Genomic DNA, 15,374 nt, shown 5'->3' with positions numbered 1-15,374 from the left:
TTGCCCAGTATCAATCATGCTTCTCAAAAAAGTAAAAAGATTTAAATCCATCTATAATAATAAGTTCTTGAGAATGTTTTAAAGCTTCATAGTTAACGATGAAAAGCCAAATCCATAACGATAAGAGAATAACTCTAATTCATACATTTTCACGCCAACCTCAAAATCTCCGAGCAAACGATTCTACAACATAGGTACCAAAACAAAATATGGCGACTTCCACAATATCTACTCGTATCTGACGACAGCGAGAATGAAGAATAAAATCTATAAACACATCACTGTCAAAAGACAAAAGTACAGTATAATAACATTAATAACTACGTATAATTATTAATTTGGATGACTATATTACCATGCATATTTTAATAGGTCACTATAAGACTAAGACAGTACTCTTTTTTGAAAACATGTCTTAATGTAGGTACTAAATAATATTGTACTATATAGTTATAAATGTACTTATTTTTAAAAACCTTCCAGATTAATATTATGTTTGTTTTTTCTTATAAATTACAATTATATTTTTAGATTTATAATAAAAAGCTGGTAGAAAACAAAAATACAATTATATTGGTATATTTTTTAATTTTTATTCAAAAGTATTCGTTTTGTTCTTACTTTTATATGAAAGTAGGTACGTAATGTTATTAATTTATCATTGGTTTTCGTAGAAATGTATTTTAGAATAAATTAGATGTATTATTGTCTTAGGAAACCTAAAATCTAAATATGTTACCCATCTATTATCTACATTATTGTCGCAAATTAATAAATATTGAACTTTAAAAAAATCTTAATCTCAAAAATTTTAAGTTACATGATCAATTCTAATTAATTTTTTGTAAACAAGATGATAAAAAAAAAATTAACTCAATATTATTAAATGGCTGTTTAAAATTTAGTAGGTACCTATTAATTTGTATACATTTGTTTCCTATTCAATTTTTAAAAATTTAATAAACGTTTAATGAATATAAAAATACTTGTGTTAATAATAAAAATAATTCGTAAAAGGTAAATTTGGTTGAATTTTATAATGTAGTATGTACCTATTGTACCTACCTACTATTATATTATCTCATATCTGGTCAACCCAACTAAAATTCATGTATATTACTACACATTTTTAATTTACAATTATTTCTAATGACCTGTAAAAGTGTGTGATAATAATATGTTGACATATTTTAAATCCAGTAAATAGTAAATACACTAAACAGTAGCGCAACTGGGGAGTTGTAATCCCCCTGAAATTTATTTCTAGTTGCGTCACTGAAACTTATTAAAAAAAATACAAAAAAAATTAATAATGATTAATAAGAACAAATAAATTAAAAAGCAAAAATGGAAAAATAACAATCAATAATAATTAGAATAAATTTGAATTGCTGTCAAAAATTCGTCTATTGTTCTTTCGTTTAAATTTAAACCACTACCACATATTATTTTAAATAATTTTGACTGTATGTTTTCATAAATTTTATTTTTTTGAAGGGAAATTTATATAATCATATTGCCTACTGTAAACGAGCTAAATTAAAATTATTGTGTATTTCGTCCGACGAGAACTCTAATCCGTCTAATCTAATTTTTAAAATTAATTTCCAAACAATAATGATTATGATCAAGTGGCCAACTCGTTTTGAAAAACCGATGGTAATCAACCTTGGGTCGATGTCTATTAAAAACTAACAAGGGTAATTTGATGGACATTCCATGTTGATGGTGGATAGAGTGATAGAATATTTCAGATATTTATAAATAGTTGAATAAAAAAAACAATTTATAACTCATTAATGATCATAGTCTGGCAGGTACTGACTACATTTTGGCTACTCAAATAATAACACATACCACATAAAGATAAAGGTGAAAATGTTTACGTAAAGAATTTTTAGCAATACTAACTTTTTTTACGATATTATTATACATCGGGTAAATTATGTGGAATAAAATAAGTTTGTATTGCTAAAAATTATAAAATAATAACTATTATTATTTATTTATTTAATTAAAATGATCATTATATTCTGTTTGATATAAAAAATAACAAAGAATGTACTTAGATTAATTATTATAACAAGATGGACAATACAAAATATATGTAGAAATAATTTTAATATAAAAAATAGAAGTACCAGTTTTATACTAATAAAATATAAAGGTATAAACACTAAACATAAAATATGTGTATTAGGTACACTCGTATAAAAAATAAAATAACAGTAGATGTAGTCATATAAACATATAGTAAGTACCTATCTAAACCTAATTTGTAACGATTCACGTACCTACTTATCACATTAATTAATAATATAGCATATTATATTTAACAAAATACTATAAATAACATATTATTATAAAACACGGCTTTCTACTTTCTAGACACAGCGTTATCATTTAATAGTTTTTAGGCCCGTTTCACATGGACGCGTATCGTACGCGCGCGTTTTTAGTTTACATTGTTTAAGTTCATACGCACCATTCCAAGGGTCGCGCGTTTTGCTCGCCGATATGGCGCGTGTGATCTTAAACAATGTAAACTAAAAACGCGCGCGTACGATACGCGTATATGTGAAACGGCCAACGGGCCTTAATCTATTCATAGGGTGTTTTTTAGAATTGGGTTATAGTCTTGTGTCCGTGGTCACAATTAATGCAACATAGGTGTTGCATTTGGGCTTATGTCACACTTACGGAATAATCACGACGTGTAGCGATCTTATTTTTCCGTGTGAAAATTCCGCTGTAATGTGTCCAGTAGTATTTAAACATATGAATTTCGATAAAGCGGAAATTCCGCAAGTGTGACACCGCTACACCAGCCTGAAATCGATCAGAATCAGGCCCCAAGATTTAAAAAATATTGTCATGTAATTTGTGTATGTGCATTAATGCATTATACATAACATTGTTTAAGTGACTATTGCAGAATGCAGAAAAATTAAAAAATATTTTGATCATTTAAATGTATTATTCGTGCAATGCGCAAAGAAATATATTTATACGTAAAAATGGTAAAATATTGAAAACTAGTGGAGGTAAAAATGTATAATAAATCTATCTTTTCTTGGGTATTACCACGATGTAGATCTCTACATAACAATAATTATTGATATTTATATAAATTATAATTATTAATATTGATTATAAATAGACAGTGGAACCTCGATTAGTCGAAATTCAAAGAAAATGCAATTTTTTTCGACGTATCGAGGTTTCGACTTAGTAAGGTTTTTGAGTTACCTACTAAGGTTTTAGAAAAAAAAATTTGACTTAAGAAAGTTTTTAAAATGTAAGTATATATTAAAGGTTTAAGTATATAAGATTACCGCACACGCGTAAAAAAAATAGAAAAAATCATCATTATCAAGAAAATATCCGTCATAATACGTCAATATTCGGAGCACAATATGTTCGATTTATCTATAGCTTTTTTTCTCGAGATTTTCGCATGAGAACAGAATTTTTTTCGACTTATTGAGGTTCCACTGTATGATACAGTGTTATTAATTTATAGATAACATTAGTTTTTGTGAATATGAAAAACAGTGAAATACCCACGTTTCCGAGAAATCCAATGTTAATTGTTATTTTTAGTAACACATACATATTATCGAACCATTGATTGGATATATTGTGAAATGTCAATTCAATAAAACCAATTAGCCATTAGGTAACAGCTATTTGGTATTTACCACAAATTAAGATCACTGTAGTAACAAATCAACTACTGAACTATTGAACCACGGGCTCTAAACTTTTATCGGGCTACATCAATACATCATTTAATCGTTATCAATCACGGGTACTGCAGTAAGACAGTGAATTATAATTTTTTCTGTTTGCATCGTGTATTCGTGTGTCTTGCCCTCGATATTGTTACAAAGAACAAAATAATCTGATCTGTGATTTTATAATATATTTCAAATTAATAAATATTACGATAAAACTGTGAAATTTTAACCAACAATAAAAATTGGCTGTTTGTCGGTTCAGACTCACTCGTTAGAGGGGCACATAAAAAAGTATGTATTACTCAATATGAAATAAGAAATTAACCCAAAAATCATTATAAAGTCATATTATGTGTGGTACTGAAGTGTATTAAACAGTGGCTAGCAGCAGTACCGGTGCCAGGTTTTTCACTTCTCTGTGCCAATTATAATATTATGCTCCCCTTATATAATTTATATATTTTTATTTATAAACAATGTCGCCCTTAAAATTCCAAAAAAAATTGTCACCCTGTCCCTGTGCGGTCGCGCATGCCTTCCGCCGGCACTGGTAGCTCGTACCTAGATGTGCAAGTTTGTACACACTACACAGCACATAACTTGATAAAGATACCATAGTAAAAATGGATTTTCAATTTTTTACACAATTTTTATACTATTATTTTTAATTCTAATAATTTATCGTATTACATTGTATTAATTTAAAAAATATTGTGTTCCCTTAGATATATTATACCCGAAAATATTACTCCTATAATTTATTGAAGTATGTAATAAATACACATAATTTGGTGTGCTCAATCAGAACACTGTATTGCATAGACCATGATACTATATTATACCTATAAGCAAAGAACTAAAAGCTATAAGGTTAATGGTGTATTGTGTATTTGTGTAAAGCGCACATCTGAGGGGGCTAAGGGGCTTTAGCCTCCCACTTTGGCCGTATTTTAAGTTATATAAAATGAAATTACTTTAAAAAATACTTATAACAAATTCTTTATTTTTCATTTTTTGTTAATAAGCTGGGGGGGGGGCTATTTGTGATTTCTAGATCCGCTCCTGCACCCGGTGGCGGTAACCAGCACTTGATCGTATTTTGAATTTTCGACATGAATTCATAAATAACAATGTTAAATTTTTCTTTTTTATTAATTAATACAATTTATAACAGGTTACAATTTACGCAAATTATTAGATATTATATTCGTAGGTAAGTATATAAATTATTTTCTTAAACTTGGTATAAATTTTTCAATATATTGTATCGATTATCGAACTACAATAATATTTTAGATAAAGACTTAATTTTTTTTTTCTAATTAACTTACAAGAATTACACACCACGAGCCGCCACTGATATAACACAACACATTAATTATATAATATGACTAGTATGAGGTTTATAATTTTAAATTGTACAAAATGAAATCTGCTGAATCCATATTTTCCATGTTATTCGTAATTTAGAATTAGAATCTTTTTAGAATTTAGAAACCTAACCTAACCTAACCTTTGGTGGATTTGGTTTAGCATGATCCAAGAAAATCTTTGAATTTAATGATTATTAAAAAAAATAAATTTTATAAAAAGTTGTTTTATATTATGTATATTTAAAAACCCTGTGATAATATATTATAAAAACGATTTTATTTGTTACAGAAATATCGGGGAAGGATCTAGCCCTAGTTGTCCTACATTGCGTTCACGCGATTGCCAGAGTTTTGAGCTAAAACTAAGAGTACGTATTACAGTATTAGTGTAAATATTGTTGTGTATCGACTGTATCGATAATCGGATTCAAATATTGTATTTCGTGCTTCGCAGTTCGTGTGGTAGTTATAAGTTAATAGCACGGACTAAGATATACAGATTACAGGACTGGCAACGAACACGATAACGCGGTCAGAAAAAGGTATAGTGTTGACGGGTGTACGGAGGGATATTCCTTTTTGAGCCTCAGCGCTACCTGGTGGTAATAAATAACAATTCTATTTTCAACAATGAAAAAATCCGTGACACTGACATACTGTACGACAGTACGACAATCACTGACAAAATTAATATTAAATAATAATTAATTCTTATGTTTAATTATTAATTATTTAGTATATCTTAGTCCGTGGTTAATAGTAATTTATGTATATCGTAGGTTACTTTTATATATTTTATAAATGTATTGAATTGTTAACAGTGATACCTATTATTTAGGGAAATAATTTTTAGTTGAAAAGAACAGCCTGATTATTTTTGTTAAGGAAACATTAAACAATCATTTTCAAATTCCCATACCTATCTATTTTACATTTATATTTTTCTGTTTTCGCCGTTTAGGTGAGTTAATTTTCTCTAGTTCTTTTTGTGAATTGATGTGATCATTTTGAGAACTGTGAGTTTTGAGAAGTAAATTAGTATTTTATTAAGGTTTAATGTTAGGGTGTAGGTGTCATACTGAGACGTGTTAACGATCTTCTATAGTGTTAAATTAGTTATGTTTAAAGTGTTAAGACGTTCTAATATCTGCGTAAACTAATCTAAACAGTAAACATAATACTATACAAATCATCCATTCATCAATTTCAATTAATCAATCAGTATGTATACACTTAGTCAGTTTTTAAATTATTTGTATTCATGTTGTATGTAAATAGTTAAATTTTAAATTATAAAGTAATTTTATCCTGACACTGGATAGGTTTATGGAGCCAAATTGACTTGTTGTTTATATTATAATATGTATTGTGTTTGTTCGTTTCATATCAATATACCAAAGGGATGATAATTTGGTTACACTTAAAATGATATTTGGACGATAAATAAAGTCAATATATACATTTGTTAGCCTTGTTGGATTAAAGTATCGTGTGCTCTCCCTTTGACTTAATCATACCTATGAATCTTGGTTCATACTATATATGAATTAAGCTAATTATCAAGTTTAGAACAATTTAAGTGTTCAAATACATGATAGAACCATGTCAGAAAAAAATTTTAATTGCTTTTGAAAAAAATATATCATTAACTAGAATGATTAGAGACAGCATTATTTCTTATAAGTATGTAGACTTTGTTAATGATCTATGTTATCTTTCAATGTATTATTTAAATATACTTATAGTGGCTATAACTAATGCCATTTTTTGTTTAAAATAAATAAATATATCTAATGCATAAAAAAATGTTTCTATTTTGTCGCTTTTCTTTTTCTTTGAAAAAAAAAAATACGTATAATTGCATGATTTTTCAGGAGTGCCATCAAACCTAAGTTGTAGAATAAAACTCTTTTGTGGAAATCATTCAATTTGCAGAATCAATAGATTAGTAAAACAATTTTTTCATTTAAGTTCTAGTATATGCTTTGATTCAGCATGTAGCCTAAAGTGATTTTACATGATGCAGGATTAAAGACAATATATTTTTTATTTTTACTTGATATTTACAATCTTTTCATAGGAACAACAAGCAAATTTGTTAAAGAAATAATAACATGAGTAGTTTGACGGAAGAAGCCACTCCTTGATGGCACTACCTATTTTGAATATTCATTTAGATTTATATGCTAAATTTCATGCATCTAGCAGGTCATAGCTCCAATTACATTTAAGACGTCTAGCAGGATTACCAAGAATCGTAGGGACTGCTAGATTTTTTATTAGTGGGTTTATGGTGATTAGGTAACCTGCTGTGAATCGCGAATAGAAATACAGTATCAAGAGATTTATTAGGTTTGGGAACCGTAATAATAGTAGAAAATTCCCATAGAATTGGAAGTTTTAATACAGAATTAAAAATGGGTATGAGATGGTTGATTGCTTTTTTTGGTAAGCATCTGGTGATAGACAATATTAATATTAAAATATAAAAATGTGTCATTTATGATCAGTAAATTACAAAAATTATTAGATATTAATGTATTATCTTAAAAATTATAAATGACATAGATTTAAGTAATATTTCTATATGCCAATAATCTAATGATAAGTAGTTTTATAACCTATAGCATTAGTCTATCTTCCTTAGTTCCAACAATAATCTTTACTGAAGTCATGACAACTTAAGTAAATTTCTCTTTTGATCATATTGCAGCTCTTATTTCTAAAATATATATAAATTAATATGTCTGGTTAAGCCAGTGGTTCTTTACCGGTGTTCCGTGAACTTAATATGTGTTCCAACAAAATTTTAAAATCAGTGAAAAAAAAATTTACTTAGTATTTCTATTTTCATTCTCTTAACATTTTGACTTTTAAAACAAAACACAATGATATAAGTAAGATGTTTTACAAACATATTTGCAAACGGTTTTATGGTATACATTTATTGTTTAATTTATTAAACAATTAAAAAATTAATATAATTACTGTTTTATTTTACGACCGTGTTCCGCAAAAACCTCATAAAATGTTAAGTGTTCCGTCATTCAAAAAAGGTTAAGAACTTCTGGGTTAAGTCATAGATCATTATTTATCAGGGAATTGATTTATTATTGATACATGTTCTATAAAGAATAATAAATATTTGAATAAACATGTGCCTAAGTGCTTGAAAATGTAAACAAACTATGACAAGCACATTTTGGTATCCAATTCTGAAGAGCTGAAAGTTGTAGCAGTGTAGGATTATAACCTAACTTAACCTTTGATAAATAAATAAGTTTATAAATTGGTATAATCAAGACAATTTTTGTATGATAATAGTACTTAATTTAGAATTGTACCCAAACCAATTCCTTACATACAATAATAAGTGCTACAATATTTATTTTATATCTCGTGAGTCGTGAATATCTTATTGCTAAGATTAAATTTTTAAAAAGTATTCATTGTTCCATGTACATCAACTAAATTAATGTATTCTGGCTAGATTTTTAAAAAGAAAATTATTAAGTAAAAGTTGTAGTAGATTTTGCTACTATACCTGTTACAAGTTATTAATATGATAGTACTTTTTGTTTTGTCTTTAAAATAGTATAACTTGTAAAAAACTCATAATTACAAATAGGGACGACTGGTAAAATAGCAAAATCTTACAAAACTTAATGAAAAAAAAAAAAAAATAGTATACATGAGTATTTTTCATTCATGAACTTTTAACATGAAAATAATTATTTAAGCCCTGGTTGTAGGAAACCCAGGGCTTCATCAGTTCAAACAAATAAATCCTAGAAAACAAAGATTACTGAAAAGAATTTTCTTTTCTATGTATTTGTTTAAACAAATCAATTATTATTTAGGTTGAAGTTTATTTTTTAGAAAAAATTAAAGGTTATAATATTATGTTAAAATATTTTAGTACAAGTGTATAACTTAAACATTAATTGTGAATGAGGCCAAATGACATTAATTAACATTGCTTACATTTAATGAATGACATCAATTGGCGAAATTTTCCTCATTATTAAATTCACTATAATTTGGTAAGCAATATAAATAATTAATAAGATTTTATTATCTACCATAAATTATGTGAAATTTTTTTGTTAATATTTAATTAATTTCATTTTAAAATTTTTGAAAACTTGTATAATCATTTTTTCAGTATTACGACAAGTATACTCATATATGCTATGCAACTAACGTGTTAAAATAAAATATAATTAAACTATATTAGTATCAAGATCATTTAAACATTAAAAATTTACTGTAAATAATCATTATTTCATGTGAAATTATAAAATGAATAAAATTACTTATAATGTATCATGTACCTATAAACAGAAAATCAAGAAATTTGTATGTATTTACAAAATGTTATTCCCTATTTGTAAAAGAGATTCTTTTCTCTGTTTAAAGACTATACACAATACACTCCTATGATTTAACATTTCTTAATTTATTAGTACAGTTTTTCTATTATTTTATCATATGATTTATATTAATCTAGATTAAAGAAATGGCAAAGACAGAGGATTTAAAAAAAAGCAGATATGGTCGAGTATCTAATAAGAGGAAATTTAATGAAGAGCTCGATTTATCTTTGGGTGAGTCTTATAACACAATAAATTTAATATTGAACAAAAAAAGCAATGGAAAATCCTCTCCAACAGTCTTAAATAATTCCAATGATGGAAAAAGAAATGGATTTAGCATTGGAGATATGGTGTGGGCTAAGACCGGAAAGTATCCGCTATGGCCAGGAATTGTGATTATGGACCCAGAGACAAATAAGTTTACTAAAAGTATGTTTAGTTTAAATTAAGTATTTAATTGAATTAAACAGTTGTAGCTTTAATTATTTATGATTATGTCTTAGATAACAATATGGTACCTATGTTGCATATCTACTACTGTAATGACGCTCATAGAAGAAATTGGATAAAAATAAAACAGATAATAAAATTCTCTAGTAAAGAAGAAATTTTAGCTGAAAATCCAAAACTTTCAGTGAGTCAATACTTTTTAAATATTAATAATTTGTTATTATGAATATTAACAATTTAAACAATACATAATTTATATGCTTTGGATAAGGTTATGATTTAGTCAAAAAATTAAATGTATTTTCTATTTAAAAAATTATTTTTAATGAGACTTGTGATAAGTGACCTACTAGTGATAGTGGCCAGATCACATTCAGTATTAAGAATCCCTAAAGCTCTAAATGAAAGCTATATTAATTATTTTTAGAAGTCTGTAGGTACTAAATATTATATTATTATATTAACTACTTGTATAATACAGTGGTTCTTAACCGGTGTTCCGTAGACTTAATATAAGTGTTCTGACAAAATTTTAAAATCACTGAAAAAAATTTTATTTAGTATTTCTAATTTCATTCTCTTAACTTTTAACTTTTAAAACAAAACACCAAGATATAAGATGTTTTACTAACATATTTTCAAACTGTCTTATGCTATACATTTATTGTTTAATATATTAAACAATTTAAAAAAATAATATAATTACTATTTTATTTTATGGCTGTGTTCCACGAAAACCTTATACAATTTTAAATGTTCCATCATTCGAAAAAGGTTAAGAAACACTGGTATAGTACTATATCTACATTAATAAAAAATGTTTTATTTATTCAAGGGAGGTGAGATAAAAAAATTTTATTTTTGTGGATGTGTGAATCAAAAAAGTTAGGGAACCACTGCACCAAAATGTATACTATAATTAATATATAAAAATAAAATTACATTTGATTGAATTTATTTTTTATTTTTCACTTAATGCCATTGCAGATAATTAATTTAGATTTTACTGTGATGGTGACCAAACTATTAATGTAATAGTTCTGCGTAAAATCATAATCAATATTCAGGTTATATCAATAAAGTTAAAAATTTTAAAGAGTTTGTAGAAATGAAAGGTGGCATTGGTTAAAAAGTCCTAAGCCTTATAAAGAGTATAGGGAAACATTTTATAAGTATAATACATTTTCATTATCAGTACTTATAAGTTAAAAATTAGTTACTAAACAGACAAGTTATGTGTTATGTGAGAGGCTTTCAAAATCCCGACAGTTTTAATTATTATTACTATAGTATCATGTTTTGTGTTAAATTTTTCTCTTAAAAAATTGGGTTATACAGCTTGTTCACTAATTTATAGATTTATGAATAAACAAATTAAATATTGAGCAACAGTCAAATAATGTTTTTGAAATATATATATTTAATACAATTTATTTTTTGTTGAATTCAGACACAAATTTCTCGTAGTAAATTAAAGTCTAAATGGAATAAAGCTGTGGAAGAAGCTGAACGTTTAGCAGCGATGAACAAGTAAGAAATTAAAATTATAATAATGGTAAAAGTAGTGTTAAAAGTATTGCATACTTATAATTATTATATTTTTTTTCTGTTTTAAATTTCTAAAATAAAAAATATTTTTATATAATGACTTTTAATCTTTTAATTATTTGCAGAGACCAGCGTATAAGCTCATTTTTTGCTGACAATATCTCAGATGTTAATTCAACATTGGCTGATAAGGTAGGCAAACTAACGTAATTTAATCAGACTTTAAAAGGATGTCATACTCGCAGGCTGCATAATGTTTTCTCTGTCTTACCTTGGCTTACCTTGCTAAAATATAACCTTAGCAGTTCTAATTTTGTATGTTTTGCTTAAATATTGGAGTGAAATGATCTATTATCATACTTCTTCATAGAACTGGTTTTAAATGGTTATAAGATGTTTATTTTTTCTGATACTTTACTGTCAAATATTACTGTGTAAAATAAATCTATTGGTTGACAATTTATTATTTTTACTCTATATTGTAACATACTTGATTTCAGACTGTCACTTTTTCAACTTTAAAGATACAGAAATAATTAAATAAAAGAAATGTGGTAAAACAACATGAAAACTGTTTGGATTAATTAACTATTAAGTTATATAAAAAAATTCTGTTATGATAAAAAAATTTTGTTATTCCTACGTTATCTATATAATTGCAAACATAAAATAATAACAAATAATATTTTTATTTTTATCAATTATTTTATAATTACACATTTAATTTACTGTTTTGTTATATAATGTATCTACGATCAGTTCATTTTATTAATATAATAAAATATTTACTGTATTTAAAATGCATTAATAATATTTTTACAATACAAAATTATTAATTTACATAGCTTATTTAAGTACTTGATTTCTTGAAATGATGATCAATAATAAATTGTTCTTTATTTAAAGATATTTTATTATTTTTCATTAGGAAAACCTCTATAGAATATTTTATTAATTAAGGTATATTTATTTAGGCAGGACCATCCACTGAACAGACCACTCCTAACCAGCAACCTACTGAAACAAATTATAATGGTGACCGACTGCTAGATGGATCTAATCACGAAGAGAAAATGTTAATTGTAGGTTAAAAGCTTAAAATAATCTTAAAAATATGTTTAAAGGTTACTTGATTAGTATATTTATGGGTTAAAGTTATTGGACAATTTATCTATTGTATTTATAAAAGATAACCTATGATAAATTCAATGTTAAAAATAAATTAGTCTTTTGTTGATAAGATAAATTGAACACTTCAATTGTAATACAATACTTGTTATGTAAAATCTCAAGGAGAACTGTTGAGATATTGAATTCTATTGTAATGATATTTTAGTAGGTTTGTGGGGATTTAAGTTCAGTTTGAGATAACGAAAAATTTTAGATATCTGTGTTCAGCATAATAAGAAACAACTGCATTCAAAAATTTTCTTATTTAAGTTATATATTAATATATCATGGATAATTTTGTTTCTAATAATTTTGATGATGGTAAACCAATGTATTCTTTACCCTCAACAGTTCTTTTAAATGTAAGTATTAAAAACATGCTTTTATGATAAATGACAAAAATTATTGAATTATATTTAATTAGTTATGTATTGAAGTCGGTAATTTTGTTTTATACAATTTGGACACAAAAAATCTTAATAGAATTTTATTGAAGATTTTATTTTTTTGTAGCAACTAAATTTTATTTCTCCTATTAGGATTGATTAAATTTAGTTATTTTTTTGTATAGTTTAAGTTGCACATAATTATAATTTATATTTCAGGAGAATGATTCTAAAAAGGAGGATTTAGAAACTCACCCTCGTTATTTAATTCCAGAGTTATGTCGACAATTTTATTATAAAGGATGGGTAACTGGCACTGGAGGTGGCATAAGCATTAAATACAAGTACATAGTTATTATTGAACGTCTTAATTTTCTAAAAAAAAAAAATATAAATATAACAGAATAACATAATTTAAAATAATATGCTTATTATTTTTTTATCACATTCTATAACTACATATAATTTACTAATATTTCTATTAAAGTATAATTAATTTAAAAATTACAATACCATTTTTAGAAATGTAATAACAACTTTTTTTGATGTATTAGTGACCAAATTTTTATTGCACCTTCTGGTGTTCAAAAGGAAAGAATTCGACCTGACGATTTATTCGTTCAGAATTTAGATGGTGAAGATATTATAGTTCCACCACCTGAAAAAAAATTGTCTAAAAGTCAATGCACTCCTATTTTCATGTGCGCCTATTATGGTAAGTTAAAAAAATCATTAAATTTATTTATGTTTTCTCAGAAATAATCTTTGTAAACAAATTTAGAGCGCAATGCAGGAGCAGTGATTCATGTACATTCATCTAAAGCAGTTAACCTATGTTTCTTAATACCAGAAAATGAAGTTAAGATAACTGGTTTAGAAATGATTAAAGTAAGTAAAAATCATTATAATATGATAATTTAATAGATTGATTAATGTTTATAAATGTTGTGTAGGGAATTTTCAATGAACAAACGAAAAAATTCTATGATAATAATGAAGAGCTTATCATACCAATAATTGAAAATTCAAAATATGAGAAAGACTTAGTTGATACTTTTAAAATGGCATTAACAAAATACCCCAGTACTTCTGCAGTTTTGGTCCGTAACCATGGAATGTATGTGTGGGGCAGTGATTGGATAATGGCTAAAACACAGTCAGTATAAACTTTTTCATTTGATACAAAGAAAATAAATTACTTATTTTTTTTTAATGGATTTTTAGATTAGAATGTTACGAAAAATTGTTTAAAGAAACAATTTTTAGGAAGCTAAACAAGGGTTAAACAAATTATACCACCCATGCTTGTAGACTTCACCTTACTGGAAAGCAATTGGGAGCTATCCAGAGGCTATTGAAGATCAACTTTTTTATTTATTTTGTGACTAAATATATTTGTTTTGTATATTATTTAATAATATAAAAAGGTCTTCTTAAAATGTATTTTGTTATTCATTAATACATAGTGAATTATTATGTATCGTTTTATCATTCTTAAGGATATAAATATTTATTATTTAGAACATTAAGGCCTAGTTTGTAAATTAGTCTATTCAGGCATATAAGCATCTAATTATCACATTTTATTCTATTTCTATATAGCAACATTAAATTCTTAGAATTTTAAATTAGTAATAGTGCACATATAATTTTTTTAAATATACCTATTAATTGAAATATTTAATCTAGTTCTACCTAAAACTTTAATATCTTAGGGTATTGATTTGCTGCTAGTGTAGTGTAAATCAATTTTATATTTATAATACTCCTAACTTTAGATTGAAATCTTTGTCTCTGCAATTGGATCCAAAACAAAAAAAATTTTCATTTTAACCGTAAGATTTCAAATAACACCTATGATAAAAAATAATTACCATCCCAATAATTTATGTATGTATTTATAAACTATATCTTTTGTTATTCTCTAAAATCAATATTGTTAATTAACATCATGCGCTACAAATAGTTACAATAAACACATATGTATTTACAAGGTGATATTTTTATCAAACAACACTCTTTATTTCAAAATCTATTATTTATGTTTTTGAAAATATATTTATTTTACATTATGTTCAGACGAAATGATGAGTGTTGCTTGATTAAAGAATCACTTTGTCAGGGATGACCAAAATTTTCAAACAAGTGAGCTATATTTAAATACGTTCTTGGGGATCGACATCCAGCAAACAAAAAAAAAACGGTCAACAAAGAAACATTATTTATTGTTTTCATATTAATAAATAATAATATAATAATAATATTAATTTAAAGATTGATATAAGAACACTACATGAGAATAAGTGAAAAAAAATTTTAAGTAGGTTGCTG

The 15,374-nt window shown here is 25.8% G+C and overlaps 1 protein-coding gene across 7 annotated transcripts; it reads left to right on the top strand.

The window, feature by feature from the left end:
* The first annotated feature begins 4,855 nt into the window (after nucleotides 1-4,855).
* Nucleotides 4,856-14,482, top strand: LOC114122225 (probable methylthioribulose-1-phosphate dehydratase). Of its 7 annotated transcripts, XM_050201383.1 has the most exons (13): nucleotides 4,856-4,953; nucleotides 5,403-5,481; nucleotides 9,624-9,720; nucleotides 9,787-9,918; nucleotides 9,993-10,123; nucleotides 11,390-11,469; nucleotides 11,613-11,679; nucleotides 12,462-12,569; nucleotides 13,263-13,387; nucleotides 13,598-13,758; nucleotides 13,825-13,931; nucleotides 13,997-14,199; nucleotides 14,268-14,482. In XM_050201383.1, exons 1-13 carry the CDS (start codon nucleotides 4,871-4,873, stop codon nucleotides 14,326-14,328), a joined length of 1,434 nt encoding a protein of 477 aa, XP_050057340.1. In that variant the 5' UTR covers nucleotides 4,856-4,870; the 3' UTR covers nucleotides 14,329-14,482. The 7 variants fall into 7 exon arrangements, with proteins under 7 accessions (XP_050057340.1, XP_050057338.1, XP_050057343.1 ...); XM_050201381.1 differs by having other exon boundaries at nucleotides 9,624-9,918; XM_027984819.2 differs by lacking the exons at nucleotides 4,856-4,953; nucleotides 5,403-5,481 and adding an exon at nucleotides 6,046-6,334.
* The last annotated feature ends 892 nt before the right edge of the window (nucleotides 14,483-15,374 follow it).

This window comes from Aphis gossypii, chromosome 1, assembly GCF_020184175.1.
Source record: "Aphis gossypii isolate Hap1 chromosome 1, ASM2018417v2, whole genome shotgun sequence".
NCBI lineage: Eukaryota > Metazoa > Arthropoda > Insecta > Hemiptera > Aphididae > Aphis > Aphis gossypii.
The sequence above is the reverse complement of the archived record's forward strand: the minus strand, read 5'-3'. Positions and strand labels throughout refer to the sequence as shown.

Excerpts from the sequence above, each read along its gene's own strand:
- LOC114122225 (XM_050201381.1), top strand. The coding sequence starts at position 4,871 with ATGTTAAATTTTTCTTTTTTATTAATTAATACAATTTATAACAGGTTA. Across the intron at positions 5,482-9,623 it reads GTTTTGAGCTAAAACTAAGA|ATTAAAGAAATGGCAAAGAC; the intron begins GTACGTATTACA and ends ATATTAATCTAG. Across the intron at positions 13,759-13,824 it reads TTTCATGTGCGCCTATTATG|AGCGCAATGCAGGAGCAGTG; the intron begins GTAAGTTAAAAA and ends AAACAAATTTAG.